Below are 15099 nucleotides of genomic sequence, written 5' to 3'. Positions count from 1 at the left end.
ATACTTTCCCATTAACCATAGGTGTGATTTCTGTTGTTTTAGGGAGGCAACCAACAAGGACATGTTTAAATACCAAACCTGTGCACTATGACTGTGCAAGACTGGGATTTTATTATCTGCTGTATATATGTGTACTGCAAGAACAGGTTTTCAACAACGTGAAATAGGACATTTTCTGGGAAATTTTTCTGCACCTCAAAAACTGGAGGACATGGAACTCAAAGCAAATCAAAGTTTCCCATCCACTACAATTCAAATGAAGTTATTTTTGCAAACTTTTTTTCTTGGGCCTCATCTTTAAAAACCACAAAAAACTACATCCATTTCAAAACGCAAAAAAAAAAAAAAAAAAACCTTCATTGAAGAAGAAACATAAAGAATAAAGAAAACCAAGCTCAAGACAAAGTGATAATAAATGACTAGGTTAAGGTTAGGGTCAGGCATTAACTGGTTATGGTTACAGATAAGGTTTTTGGAAAGGCCGTCCATATAAATGGGAGTCGATGCAGATTCCTGACAAGAACAGCAAAAACAAACCTGTGTGTTTGTGTAAAAGAGACAGAGCAAAGGAGCTATAGAGTGTAATAATGAGAGAAGAGAGGGAGAGAGTCAAAGAGGCACAGCGCTGACTTCAAACACACAGTGATTAACCTTCCAGCCTCTCTGACAGCAGCACGGCGCTCCTGCGAAAAGCCACAAACCCATCACTGAGTCCGAGGTCCCATTTGGAAGATCAGGAGAGGAGAAGCAGCAGAGGCAGCGCCGTCTGAATACAGAGCACAGGGGGAAAAAACACACACTCCACTCTCACGCACACAGTTAGTCACGTCTGTCTGCTTAAAGGGGATGGAGGTTTGTTATGACACGTGCACTGAAATGAACAAGGTGAGTTTCTCTGCCGTTAGTGAGAGGTCATTGCAGTCTTATGGACCTAAGGAGAACTGTTCATTACCATTTGACCTCTGACCTGATCTGGTAAAAGTCGATACCTGATGCTGCAGAATTTAGGAGACACACATTATTTCAAGAAATCAAGTAGAATTTCTAGTGGAAATGCAACATAGCCGTGCCGTGTCGAGTTAAAGGCTTTTTATGGACCATCATGAAAGAAACATGTTTTTGCATAACCTTTTTTGAAGGCTTCAGATTAAGGATCTTTTTGGTATGGCCTGTATACATCTGCGCTTTACTTTATTATATCTCTTTTTTTACTCTTCTTTAATTACCTCCTTTTAACTTTTATATTCTGGTGCGAAATTGTCTCGTCGTCTGTAACTATTTATGCTGCTATAGCTTGAGCAGGACTCCCTGGAAGAAGAGATATTGTATCTCAATGCGACTTTCCTGGCTAAATAAAGGTCATTTCATGGGTGTAAATGACAGACAATAGTGCTTCATGTACATGCAATTCAATTTGAATAGGTTAGCACTTTAAACTCACCAAAAAGGAAAACTACTGTGTAAATATAAATGATTTTCTGTGTTTCTGTGGTGGCAGAAAATAAAACAGCCAAATAAAAGCCCCTGAAAGCCTTTAATTGTATAATTTCTCTCTTTTTTAAAAAACTGTTTTTCATTACAAATAAAAACAGACAATTCAAATACGAATAGGATTTTTTTTGTATTTTAATCACCTACTTTGATTATATTTGTAATCCTTTTTAACTGTGTTCTGACAAGTGTGACACTAATGGTTTAGTATTATTACAGAAAGTGCAATAGTCTGAAAATCATTATGTGCACAAACACTGTGAGCCTGCTGGTGACAGTTTGTCATCTTTTAAAAAAGTGGGTTGTGTGTGTGTGTGTGTGTGTGTGTGTGTGTGTGTGTGTGTGTGTGTGTGTGTGTGTGTGTGTGTGTGTGTGTGTGTGTGTGTGTGTGTGTGTGTGTGTGTGTGTGTGTGTGTGTGTGTGTGTGTGTGTAAATTATTTTTGCAATAAAATACTGATGGAGAGCAGAAGGAAGGAAAACAATCAATTTCATGTAAATTCCCTCCTAATGATGACAAATGTACTGGTTAGATGTATTCATATATTCACTCTTGCAAAGGAAACATACCTGTGCAGGCTCATAAAAACACACCATTATTCTTGTCAGGTGTAAACAGTAAACAGTCCAGCTCTGAGTGTTTTACTCTGTGGTCACTTTGGCCTCGGTGGTGGGAACAGAGAGGATTATGGGAGCTGAGGAACAGTGACGTGACTGAGCACATATCAGATCATCCTCATGGAGAGACTTACGTACTCCAGCTTCTGTGAGATTTACCAACTGTTATCACTCTTCTTAGCATGTTTTTTCCTGATGTTACGCCTCGTCTAGCACAGAGAGGCCAAAGCGTGACATACCCAACTTCCACACAACAATTAAATAGCAAATGATTTTATTTACAAATGATAAAGAAGAGGACCAAATAGCTTCAGGATGGTAAAGGCCAATCATAAACAAACCAACTCTAACTAATCTAAAACAAATGCATATTATCTGTCACTTAACAAAATCAAAGTACAACAAATAACTCCTCCCTGACTAAACCTAAACAAAAGAACATTTAAAATGTTAATGTTTCCAAAAATGTTATATTGTTTTTGTTTAACGCACAGTGAGTTGCCCTTGTGTATGAAATGTGCCTTACACCCTCAACTGTAAGCTTCACATCTGCAATCAAGATTCAAGAATTCTACATTTGGTAGATCTAGAATCATACATAATCATAAATGAGACGGTTATTGATGCCAAAACTGTTTATTTCCATATCACAAGTAATAAAATAATGAATGAATGAATGAATGAATGAATAAATAATGAATGGAGCTCAGTTTGGGCCTTTATTGTAAAATACCACATCAGAATGGTCTGATATTTTGTGAGAGCCACACTGAGCTGAGGTGGTCTACTATCAATATTAGTAGATTGATTTTTGCTTGCGGATACAGGTACAGTCTGGATTTATGTTGGAATATTTGTTAATTCTGCAATTTCAGAGGGCTTTAATTTTGAAATTGGACTCTCTTACCGTAATGTCTAGTAAAGATACCGTAAAACAAAGTGGGGGGGCTGGCTTTACACGGTTTTTCGAAGTGGAGGCTGGCTTTACTGCAGTAACATGGCGTCTCCATGGTAACCACTCACTGTTTCGCGGCGTTTCTAGATTTTTTTTTTTTTTTTTTTGTACTTTCACCTTCAAAGGACGTTTGTCCAGATGTTTTTGTGATGTGGTTCAAGTCAAACTTTGTGGAAGTAAATATGACGTCGAGGGAATTCCACAGGTGCGCGAGATGAAAGACACTTCGGTGTCTTTATACATCAGTGTGAGTGTCGCGAGGACGAAGACACAGACAAGCTACTGCCGTAAAACATCGAGAGAAACTAGAAGAGTTTTCGTAGAGTGTCCGTGAGTCAAAGTTAATAATGACAGAGACTAAAGACCCGAGTCAGGACACAATGGAAGGAGAAGAGGAGGAAGAAGAAGAGGAGGAGGAGGAGAAAAATGGAGTGATGCAGTCAGCTGCTACACTCAAGGCTTTTCTGATGAAAAACAGCACAAAAACCAACATGAACGTGTGAGTAAACAACAGCTCACTGTGTTCTGTTTATGCTGACATCATTAGTGTGGATGCTGAGTCATGGTTGGACAACACTTTACTGTACAAAAGTCTGGCTTTGTTGTTATTTTAATATTCATCTTTATGAAGATTCAACCAGTGTGAAGTGAGGAAAAAAAAAAAAAGATAATAATAATAATCAAATACCAAATTCTGAACATTTTCAGTTATTAAAATATATCATAAGATGTTTAAATAGTTCAAGGTGGACTCAGATTACATTTCCAACCATGATTAAAACTTCATTTTATTAGGTGTCCTGTTATTATGTTGAATGTATGTGTGTGTATGAATATATAACTAAACATGAATGAAAAACACATGTAATCAATAACATTGTTCTTGTATTCAAACTCAATGCCCAGGGGCCAGATCACATCATTTTATGTGGCCCACGAGTGATTAATTGGTTTTAAAAAATTGTGTTAAAATAGGTCTATGCTGCTTTAAGGCATGCGTTGACCTGACCATAAACTACATTTCCCACAATGCATGGCGATTGCGTTACCAGCAGTGCATGCTGAAGGTGTGTGAGCAGGTCTGCCCCAACCAGATACAGACTTTTAAAACTGTTAGTTTGTCAAGAAACACCATCGCGGACCTGGTTACATCTCTAATGCATCATACTTGTAACTTGAACAAGTAATAAATACAGAAAGTTATTTAGCAATATGTTACGGAGTAGTTACCTTTATTTTACATTATATTTGGTTACATTTAGTTACATTTATTCTGTATGACAGTTACATCTGGCCCTTTGAGTGTAACTATTATGCTGATGTGGCCCTCAGTGAAAATGAGTTTGACACCCCTGGTCTAGGCTATAGAAACAAACACTTGACTCTTGTGTGGAGTACCAAGAAGTGCTGGTACACCAAATATCAGCCAATAATGTACTTCAAGCTCTGGATACAACCAGAAAACACTTGAAATGTGCACTCTAAAATATAATAAAATTGAATAAACAACCAAATGGTTTCTATAGACAAGAAGTGTCTCAGATACTCGACACGACTGCAACATTTTTGGGGCGGGAAACTGTCTTAAAGTTAATCTTATACCAGGTTTCTTTCAACATTTCTTTCATTTGTTCTTTTTTTGGTGCGCTAATACCTTCTTTTATTTAATTATTTCCTTTACTTCTTTGTCCAGATGACCTCAGACTCCCTGGATAATATTCATGTCTGAAATGTCTTCATAACAGTTTTTATTAGCCGGCTTCCCAGTGCCGGCCCAAGTGTTTATGGGGCCCTGAGCTGAATTTGATTTATTTTGACATTAAATGTGACATAAAATACTTGTAGAAGATGTTTTAGCCTGTATTTTCTGAACTCCTACATTGATCGACCATTTGAGCACTAAAGAGGTACACTGTCCTAATAAAATAGACAAACATCTGTGTTCTGTTGTGGTGCATTTCTGTCCCCACTGCTCAGGATTTGGTGCTGCTCTTAATCTTTAATTCCAGCTATGACCACCTCACCCAGCTGCTGATGAAGGTGATGGACGAGCAGCCGAACGACGCGGTGGACGTGATTGAGGACTTGAGCCACGCCGTGAAGCGGAGTCTCTATGTGGACAAGCAGAGCACCCTGCAAGACGTTCCACAGGCGACGGCGGCCGAGCAACTGGCCGAGCAGCAGCGGCTGCTGTTCTCCCACACGGGAGACGCTGCGGAGGAGGAGGAGGAGGTTATTTACGTACTCTTAACACTACATTACATACCTACATCCATACTGTAATATGTTATTCTGATGACATTGTTTGTTGGGCCTCATCAGGAGGAAACGCCTCTCCCCAATATCAGCGAGATCGGCTTCTTCCTGGAACATGCTGGAGTGGGTCTGGGCAGAGAGGAGCTGCAGCGGATCTATCTCGCCTTGAAGCAGCTCGTGGAGTCGCAGGAGCTCGTGCGCTGCAGACTGTGGGGGAAGATTCTGGGAGTGGAGAGCAGCTATATCGTGGCTGAAGTCGAGAGCAAGGAGTTGGAGGAAGAGGAAGAGGAGGACGGTGAGAGGGAGGAAGAGGAGGGCGAGGCGGAGCCTGAGGAGGGCGAGGTGAGCCAGAAAACCAAGAGTATCCCCCAACTATCGCCTATAGTTATAGTGTTCTCAGTCTTAAATTTCATTCAAGGTGACATTAAAAAGGTCTTGAATTTGACTTGCTGAAACCTGCATTATACCCTGACTTCTTACTCTTTTTTTTGACAGAGGGAACAACTTCAACTTCCTCAGTCGACCTACAAACCCCCACCGGTGGTACCGAAGGAGATCGTGGGAACAGGTGCAAACAAGTTTCTTTACTATGTGTGTAAAGAGCCTGGTCTCCCTTGGGTGAAGCTCCCATCAGTCACTCCCGCACAAATCACCATCGCTCGCCAGATCCGCAAATTCTTCACCGGGAAGATGGACGCTCCGATTGAAAGCTACCCTCCATTCCCGGGGAACGAGGCCAACTATCTGAGAGCACAGATCGCTCGCATCGCTGCCGGCACGCACGTGAGCCCTCAGGGCTTCTTCCTGATCATGGAGGAGGAGGACGACGAGGAAGGCGAGGCAACGCAAGACAGCTATGACATGAATAACGACTTCGAGGGCATCCCGCCCGCCGAGATGGCCGAGTCTTTGTCCACATGGGTGCATCACGTTCAGCACATCCTACCGCAGGTACACAAGTCTGATCACATGATCACAGAGGGACTATTTTCTCATGCGGTGTAAAGTATGCGTGTGCTTGTTCAACATGTGAGCGTTTGTCTGCTTTAGGGTCGCTGTACTTGGCTAAACTTAGCTTTGAAAGCAAAAGAAGAAGCCGATGAGGACGAAGAGGCCGAGGAGCCAGATGAGGAGCCTGATGAGCCTGAGCAAGAAGTTGGGCCTCCTCTGCTCACTCCCCTCAGCCAAGATACAGGTTAGTTTTTGGACATTTGCCTTCTATCCTAGAATTCATAGACAGAATATCATCTTTTTCTTTTCTTTTTTTTCATATTCATATATACCCTATTTCTCCAAGTGAACCTAGTTCCCTGGTGTCCTAATGAACATGTCTGTGACATGCTTTGGTCAAAATACCTTAAGGATGAAGCACCACAGCAGTTCAATCACTCTGCCAAAACAGCCCTGTTCAGAACGCTCGCTTTTGAGTGTCTGTCTCTTTAAATGCAAATGAGACAGAAAACTACGTCAGCGTCACTGAGGCTCCAGCAGCTAACATCGGTTAGCATTTGGAAAAGCCATCATTTCCCAATTCTAGCCGTCACATTACCGTCATATATAACATGTCTCTACTGGACACGTAAATCCTCTGAGGCTGGAAGTTTGTGTAGAACTCTGTGCTGCACTGTGCAGCCAAGAATAGAACACTTCACAGACTTTTGCTCTTCAGGATACTGTCGCCCTCACCTGCACTCTCGCGTTTTTTTGTGGACAAAGTGGAGCTCCACGAGACAACAATTGAAGGAAAGTCTCATTGTGACGTAGCAATGAGTACGGAAGTCAACATCGCGTGTTTTATCTCCTGTACTTAGACTGAGGCAGACCACAAAAACATGACTGAGTCATGTTTTTTCACACTTTGCCTACTCATAGGGCCTCCAGAGTCCCAAATATAAGTATTGAAATGATTAAAAAGTTGATTTTGCGTAATATATCTCCTTTAATTTCCCTGTCTCTCAGAGGTATTCAACACCCCTCCCTGGACGTCCAAGTTGTCCTCCATTCTCACCTCCCAGCATGCAGCAGCTGTGTTGCGCTCCAACCTCTGGCCAGGAGCGTTTGCATATGCTTGTGGGAAGTAAGTAGAAAGATGAGGATCTCCCCGATTCCAATTGCCGTCGTTCTCCCGGGAGCAATGGTACACACTTCTTCACTCATGGCTCTGTGGTTTTGTCTCTTCATTCAGGAAGTTTGAGAACATATATGTCGGATGGGGTTTGAAGAATACAGGGGACGGGTACAGCCCACCGGTCCCCCCTGTACCACAGAAAGAATATGTTGGCGATGAGGAGATCACAGAGGCAAAGGACCCGTCAGCAGAGGAGGAGAGGGCTCTGCAGGAAGCTTTGGCGGCGCAGGAGGAGGACCTGGAAGACTCAGAAGAAGAGGAAGAATCTGATGACGGCGAGTTTTAAAGTTGATGTTATTGGACCTTTGGCAGCAGCATGAGAATGAAGACTTGCCCAAAATTAAATAAATTCAATATTTATGTTTGTGTTTTTTTAATATATCTCTTCCCTAAAACAGAAGAAATAAATCACAGAATCTTGGCAGGACTTTTTGTGTTTTTATGAAACAAAAAGGTGACCTAAAGGCCACTACAGTTCTCCTTTACCAGTGACTACCCAAAATGTAAGCCACATCCCCCTGGTGGGACAAGGAGGTACTGCAGGTTTGCTTTTAAAGGTCATAAAAATAAAAGGTTTTAAATGTTCCCAATGTAACTCAGATATAACTGACAGATTTAATGCTTTACAAATAGACACTCATCGCGTGCATTGATTTAGAACCATTTAGGCATAGTTTACAGAAAGCTTTGTTGTTTACTCAAGATATGCAGGGGTCTGAATGATGGTAAAATAAATAACATCTTATCGTCCTGTATGTTGATCAGATTTTGTTGTTTTGGCCTAAGAACAACGTGAGTATGTGAAAAAGCCACTAAATCCTACGCACTGGTCCTTTAAAGGGACAAAAAAATGGATTCAAGCTACCTTTTAATGTAAAGGTAAAACAAAAGGCAGACGATTCAACAAAAAAGATCTGAAGGAAACACTGAGCAGAGTCATGGCAACAAGGAGGCTGTTCTAAAACTGTTTAAGAGAAGAGACCATTGTCGTTTCTATGGTTTCAGTTTTCTTCTCTTAACTCATTGTCTTCCACTCTATCCTCCACATGAAGGTCACAGGGGAACTGAAGCCAATCCCAGCTGACATGGGGGCGAAAGGCGGTGCTCACCCTGAACATGTCGCTAGTCCATCACTGGTCAAACAAACTTGTGGTCCTTTTAGAGACTCCAATTAACCTCTGCACGTTTTTAGACTGGGTCACACCGTTGGTGTAGTGGTTAGCATTCTTGCCGTTGCAGCAAGAAGACCTGGGTTGGCGCTTCCGGTTGGAACAAGGGCCTTTCTAAATGGAGTTTGCATGTTCTGCCCATGTGTGTGCATGGGTGTGCTCCAGCTTCCTTCCACAGTCCAAAAACATGCAATATGGGGATTAGGTAAACTGGACACTACATTTACCATAGGTCATGGTTGTTTGTCTCTACTAGTGCAGTGCCGTAGGAAGTAGGTTGCACAGTGTTTGTATTATGTTAGCCCTAGGCTAATGCTCATCGTAGCCTCGCTAGTTAGCAGCAAAGTAGTAGCATGCTAATGCAAAATAAATATGTGCTCGCGTATTGGTGAATGGACACCACGTCGTTTCAGTATAACACCATGTTCTGCGGTGAACAGTGTGAAAATGTCTCACCCACCGTGAGGACAGCCTCTCCAGACAGCACAGCTGCTGCTGATGAGCCGCTGCCTGTCTGGCGTAGCATGATAAATCAGTGAAAATCAAGGATGCACACCATCGGGCCATGCTCAACCCATGTCCAAAATCTTAGGGCAATCTGACTAACGGTCAGCGAGATATGCCTGTCACAGACAGACAGACAGATATAACTTGCATTATAGATAGATGTGGAAGATAGAGTGGTAGAAAACAGATGGATTTTGTTAAAACCTTGGGAAGAAAGGGAGAACCCAGTGAAAAGCCATGCACCCATGGGGAAAACATGGAAAACACCACACAGAAAACCCCTCAGTCGAACTGGGATCAGATCCGGTTATCTCCTTTCTGTGAGGCAACAGTGATAGCCACTACACCACAATATGACCCATTGAAATCCAGTCAAGTTTGTCAACATGATTTGATTTTGGAAATACAGATATACTATAGTATACTGTATATACACAGTTCAGTATTTTAAGTATTGGCAGTAGTAGTATGGAGATGAAACAGCACTGGGACCAATGTAACGATTACTGTTGTTTTTTTTATATTTATAATGTGGATAAAATAGATATTTCCTGAGCCCAAGCTTGAAGAGAAACACACTTTACAATGAGTATTGTTAGCATTAGCCCCTGTGCAAGTATTTGTAGGATGTGTATATTAAATGTGCTTTGTGACTTTTGAGTCACGCATGATTATTTTAAACCAAAATGAACTGACACAACAAAATATAGATACATAGATAGGAAATAAGCCTCTTTATTCAATTTGAAAAAGAAACAACTATTTTTGCTGACGTAGAAAACAGAGACTTCCACACTCTATGTTCACTCATCTCTGAAAGGGTGAACACAGAAATCTTACCAACACACACACATATCTAAACTATTAAATCCTGCGCACACACACACACAAACATCGGCTCAAAAATAATCATGTACACTAAACCTGACAAACGTGCATGACACAAAACATTAGTCAGGTGGCAACAGAAAGTAGGAGCACGTGGAAAAATCCATTAAAATTACGATGAGGTACTGTAACGTTCAAGTGAACTGGGCCAAAAAAAGACCCGACACAAATTATACTGTGACAATAATAATAATAATAATAATGGCACAATAGAAAACAATAAATTAGTGGCAGTGTATTGTCTACTTTCACCATACCGTACAGTTTCTCTTGCTACATTTGTACAACACACACCTCCATATTCACACGACTAAAAGACAAAATACTTCTTTTTGCATTCGAGCTGAACAGCAAAAATGACACCGAAACAACTTCCACAGCTACACGGCTGTTTCAGTATAGGGCTGCACAAAACTGGGGTGGGGATGGGGGGTGGGGGTCTGACATTGAAATATTCTATACTGTATATTTCTACGAAATAGCTGAAGCTGAACTTTATATTTTGATGTATAAGATAAAGCAATTTTCCAGCAAATGACTTGAATCACTCGAGAATGGTTGGAGTTAATTGTGTAGGGCAGTGGAACCCAGTCTATGTTGAATTTAGAGAGGGGGGGGGGGGCAGATCATAACATTAAATCACCTTCACTATCACATCAGGGGACTGAATTAAGGGACAAAATACGCTCAGAAAAGTCACAAGATCTTTCATTTTCAAGTTCATTACAGCTGTTGGGAGCTTCTCATGTTATAAAAGTGAACCTGATAATTTAGGTTATTTTTAACTAATTTATGTCATATCAAAAGGGATAATAATCCATTATTAAGTTCTGTGACTTCTGCTTTTTAAATGGGAATATATTCTGGATTCTTCACCAGACTATGACAGAAAACAAAACATCTCCAGTTTGTCGAACAAGACGAGAAAACCCCAAAAAAACAAAAACATTTTCACAATTAGCATGGACCAAACAGCTAAGAATCGAGAAAGAACCGAGAGATTTGTTACTAATGTAGAAGTTGCAACCCTGTTTTGCAGGTTTTGCTGCAGTAATAATGCTTGAACTTCATTGTGCAGCCCTATTTCAAGCAAACCCCAGGGGTGGATGTCCTTTTGTACCAGCAGGAAAATAAACACAAACTGCAATACTCTTGATAAAGGTGATTTTTTTTTTTTTTTTTTTTACACAGTAACCCTGGATTTCCACTGGACGCGTTACAGCCACGGCACGTCAGCGACGCGATCGCTGTTGCACATCGCTTCCATTCTAATCAATGAGAGCATTTCCACTGGGCGCGCTGCGGAAACGTCTCAACAGCGTCCCAGAAGCGGCTCGCCGCGCCGAAGTGCATTCGATAGGTAGCAGTTCTATTTTTGCCGTTGCCACAGCGGATGCTGTAACGTGTCCAGCGGAAATCCGGGGTTAGGCAGTATAATCAAAACACTTCAACCCCAAAACATTGATTTGAGGCAGAATGAAGGGATACTCTGTACTGACACTTTGTCAAAGTTTGCATGTGGTAATTTACTCATTGTTTGTTTCACATACAGCTGACTGCGCTCGGGTACAGAAACAGGCATGAAAAAAATAAAAAAATAAAGGCCCAATGGACCCCAGGCTCGTGCGTTGCTGCCGCGTTCACACCGACCGCTTTTGTTTGAAAATATCAGTTGTTTCCTCAGACGGAGGGAGACGGAGAGAGAGAGAGAGAGAATCCGCTAAAATTGTTTAAAAGGTATATTTAAATTTTTCAGATTCAGTCTAGACACTACAACGACTGTGTGTCAAACGTTACGTAATCATGCTTGCAGAACGTCAATATCACTTTCAATAGATCTTTTTCTCTGTCCCTTTTTGCTAGGAACGCCACGCATTCAAAATGGGCAAGTCCAGTGTGAACCAGGTCTAAGACAACATAATTGTAAGCTACTCAAAGAAAATGTAGTTGGACCAAGAGGAAAGTGAAGATTGTGCCACTTTGTAAACTTCTCTCTCTCCCCACTTGCACCAAAGTCTATAGAGAAAATTATAATTTTTCACATTAGGGTAGAGAAGAGTTGTTGATCCACTCCTGCCTCCATCAGTAAATTCTCACTCACTGAATATGATTTAGGTGTTTTGAAAGACTTGAATTTACCCAAGTGGGCTAAAAACAATGATTTTCTCTATGGACTTTCATAGAGTAAGACATCTATAACAATGAGAGTCTATTGAGGGCACAGCAGTCAGTTGTATGCAAGACACCCACTACGTGTCAAGTACCTCTTACGTAAAAAAAAAAAATTGACTATCCTTTTCGACATGGTCGAGTCAAATGGCAAGAACGAATGTTGTAAAAGCTGCTTTGGCATTGGCTGAGTTCTGCAAATAATACTGCATGTCATTTAACATCAGGTAGGAAAAGTAAGCCAAACAAGCCACACAGGTATCCAACACACATGACATTGGACAGTTACAAAAAAATCCCTTCTATTCTAAAATCTCTCGCTCTCCACAGAAAAGCTACATTGCATACTGTAAAAGTTAAAGAGCCAGTGTTTTTGACTAATACTAAAAAAAAAGAAAAAAAAAAAGAAGAAGTTATATATTATTTTTGCACATAAATAAATCTGAATTCTGGTTTGACGTGGTTTAGCACTTTCTTTCGTAGGGATGTGAAATGTTCCATTCCTTAATGGCTGTTGCCGCCTAGTTCTGACTCTATGGTTCAAATATTTCGCAGCTCGTCCACCAGCCACTGTGTTCTCTGTGCAGAGCAAGAACACGCTTCTCTTCAAAGTTCAACAGCCTCCATATAAATCTCTAATAACAAGACAGAACCTTCTCAAACCTCCTCTGGACTAACTGTATTCCAACAGGCCACTCGTCAAATCTGATTGTATAAAACAACCGCAGCTCAACCTTTTGTGTGAAACTCAACAGCAACAAACTGGCAGCGCTTCTGTTTTAGGTTTTACACATGAGAACATCTGCAAATGGTCCTAGGAGGTTCTTGTTGAAGATACACCGGACCCACACCAGGTAGGTAGTGAAAGGCTTAATGTTCTCTGAGAAAGTGTAGTTCTGCTGGGGAAGGATGTAAGGCATGTAGGTGTTCTCTCCTTGCTCCTGGATCCACACCTCGTACTTCACCTCTCTTACCTTCAGATATTTGAGATTCCAGGGAATCTGCCAGGAGACTGTGAGTTTCGCCTCATTCCTTGTTTGTACCGAGGTCTGACATTGGGGTTCTCTGACTCGGCCTGGGTGAACCGTGCTGGCTGGCTTTGATTTCTTAAAGTTGGACTTGGTCTTTCTGGCCTCTTTGAGAGCTTCTAGAAGGGAGGGGATGTCCACCAAAGTGTCCTGGTAGATCCTGAAGAGCCACTCTGGGTTGCGGCAACACAGGTGCCTTGGAACGTCCTTACTGGCCAGTATTCTCTCCTGCTCCTCTTTCTCCAAATGAACAATGCCTCCTTGCTCCCAGGGTCTGTCTGGATGGGTGATGGTGTTTTCCTCTTTCGTGTTCCTCCACGAGATATAGTGAAGGTCCATGCCAGGAAGGGAGGCAAGTGTTTTGTACGGCGTGTACTGCTCTGGGTTCACAGCAAATGGGAACAGCTCCACCACAGTGGCTCCCCTGGGGAGGAACAGCGACGTGACAAGCTGAGCTCCATGCATGCTGACTAAAATGGAGGCACCACTGATCACCTGGACAATACTGGGAAAAGTCTGTTCCTCCAGTGACACTGTGACCACTCTCATCTGGAGTTCCTGGGCCAGTGCCATTATTAGCTCTGCTTCATTAAGTATGAGCCTTGTTGTCGAACGACTGAAGACAACAATGTAATCGTCCTTTTTGTGCTTCTCCTTCTCATTTTCAGCACTCCCTCCATCTTTCTCGGCCTCCTCCACTGTGGTTATGTTCATTTTCTCCATCAGGGCCTGAGCAAACTGCCGAATCTCGTTCCCTGAAACCAAAATGTTGGCTTTAGGCCCCTGCGGTTGAACAAAGCCATACTGGTACCAGGTAGTCATCTTGGACAAGCCAATGTACGATTTGGTAAAACACATTAGCTTGCCAAAGTTTCTGAGCTGTTCTTTCAGTAGTGGCTGCTTGCTGCTGAGAAGCCGGTAGAGGTCAAAGTGTGGACCTTCTCCCCAGCCCTCCATAAACACCAGACGAGCCTCATCGTCCAAGTCTGAATACTGCTTCATGGTATAGAAGACTGGGAGTAGGTCATCATGGAATACATGCATCAGGTTATCAGGATTAAACCTGTTAAAGATCAGTGTCACATCTGGTACAAATACAGGCTTGGGCATGAACTTTAAAGCGGCAGCTGGGAGCTCTAAAAAGTTGAAGTATTGAGTGTTGTGATCCTCGACTGACGACAAGTCCAGCAGGGCAGGTTGGAAGCGTCTAGACCCCAGGTTAGGCAGCATGACAGAGGAATTGGAGTGGAAGAATATGAACTCGTCTGCCTCGGAGCAGTAGCAGAGGTAGTCGAAGCGGCAGATGCGGTCAGTGTGCATCTTTCCAGTGCAGACCATGTGGGTTCCGTGTTCCTGGAGAGCCTGCAGGGCAACATGGTAATCAATGTGGGCTTGGGAGAACTCCTGGGACTGTCTGGTCATGTGCAGCTCTTCTTCCAGGAGGGCAGCATGCTCACTCAACTGGGAATACTTCCAGAGCAGAGCTGCGACCACTGACACCAGCAGCCCGTTAAGGAGCGCACCAATGCTCATCCTGCAGCCTGACAACGAAGCCCGCATCACTGCTACTGCGGTCTCTGCTGCTGAAGACCCGCCTCCCGACTCCAAGTGGTCTCTGACCTCTGAGGGGAGCAACGAGACATCTGCCACCAGGAAAGACTGAGGGAGAGGGCGGGAACAGATGAAAGAGGGTGGAGCACAGAAGAGAGGATAAATTAGATGAACAAATGAACCATAAGACAACTCAAAAACATATTTAAAGTTGTGCTGGGCACGTTAACAGCGTCAACGTTAACACACATTAGCGCATGATGCGTTTCCATGACAATTGACCGCAAAAAGACGTGTGTGGCGTCATGTTTACGTGCCGCAGCACCGGAATCCATGCACCA

General features: G+C 42.4%; 2 protein-coding genes across 2 annotated transcripts; one reads left to right on the top strand and one right to left on the bottom strand.

The window, feature by feature from the left end:
- Positions 1-3496: 3496 nt before the first annotated feature.
- LOC310928952 (radial spoke head protein 4 homolog A-like) lies at positions 3497-7732 on the top strand (the record flags this gene model as incomplete). Its single annotated transcript, XM_083891622.1, has 7 exons — positions 3497-3561; positions 5072-5294; positions 5385-5660; positions 5814-6269; positions 6369-6513; positions 7278-7395; positions 7504-7732. The coding sequence occupies 7 exons, from the start codon at positions 3497-3499 to the stop codon at positions 7730-7732; spliced, it is 1512 nt and encodes a 503-aa protein (XP_083747748.1).
- A 5226-nt stretch (positions 7733-12958) lies between these two features.
- On the bottom strand, positions 12959-14767 carry pomgnt2 (protein O-linked mannose N-acetylglucosaminyltransferase 2 (beta 1,4-); the record flags this gene model as incomplete). The annotated part of the gene is made up of 1 exon (XM_083897553.1): positions 12959-14767. The coding sequence occupies one exon, from the start codon at positions 14765-14767 to the stop codon at positions 12959-12961; it is 1809 nt and encodes a 602-aa protein (XP_083753679.1).
- Between the last annotated feature and the right edge of the window lie 332 nt (positions 14768-15099).

Source organism: Microchirus variegatus, assembly GCF_963457635.1.
Source record: "Microchirus variegatus genome assembly, chromosome: 1".
Classification (NCBI taxonomy): Eukaryota; Metazoa; Chordata; class Actinopteri; order Pleuronectiformes; family Soleidae; genus Microchirus; species Microchirus variegatus.
This window is presented reverse-complemented; position numbering and strand designations above follow the sequence as displayed.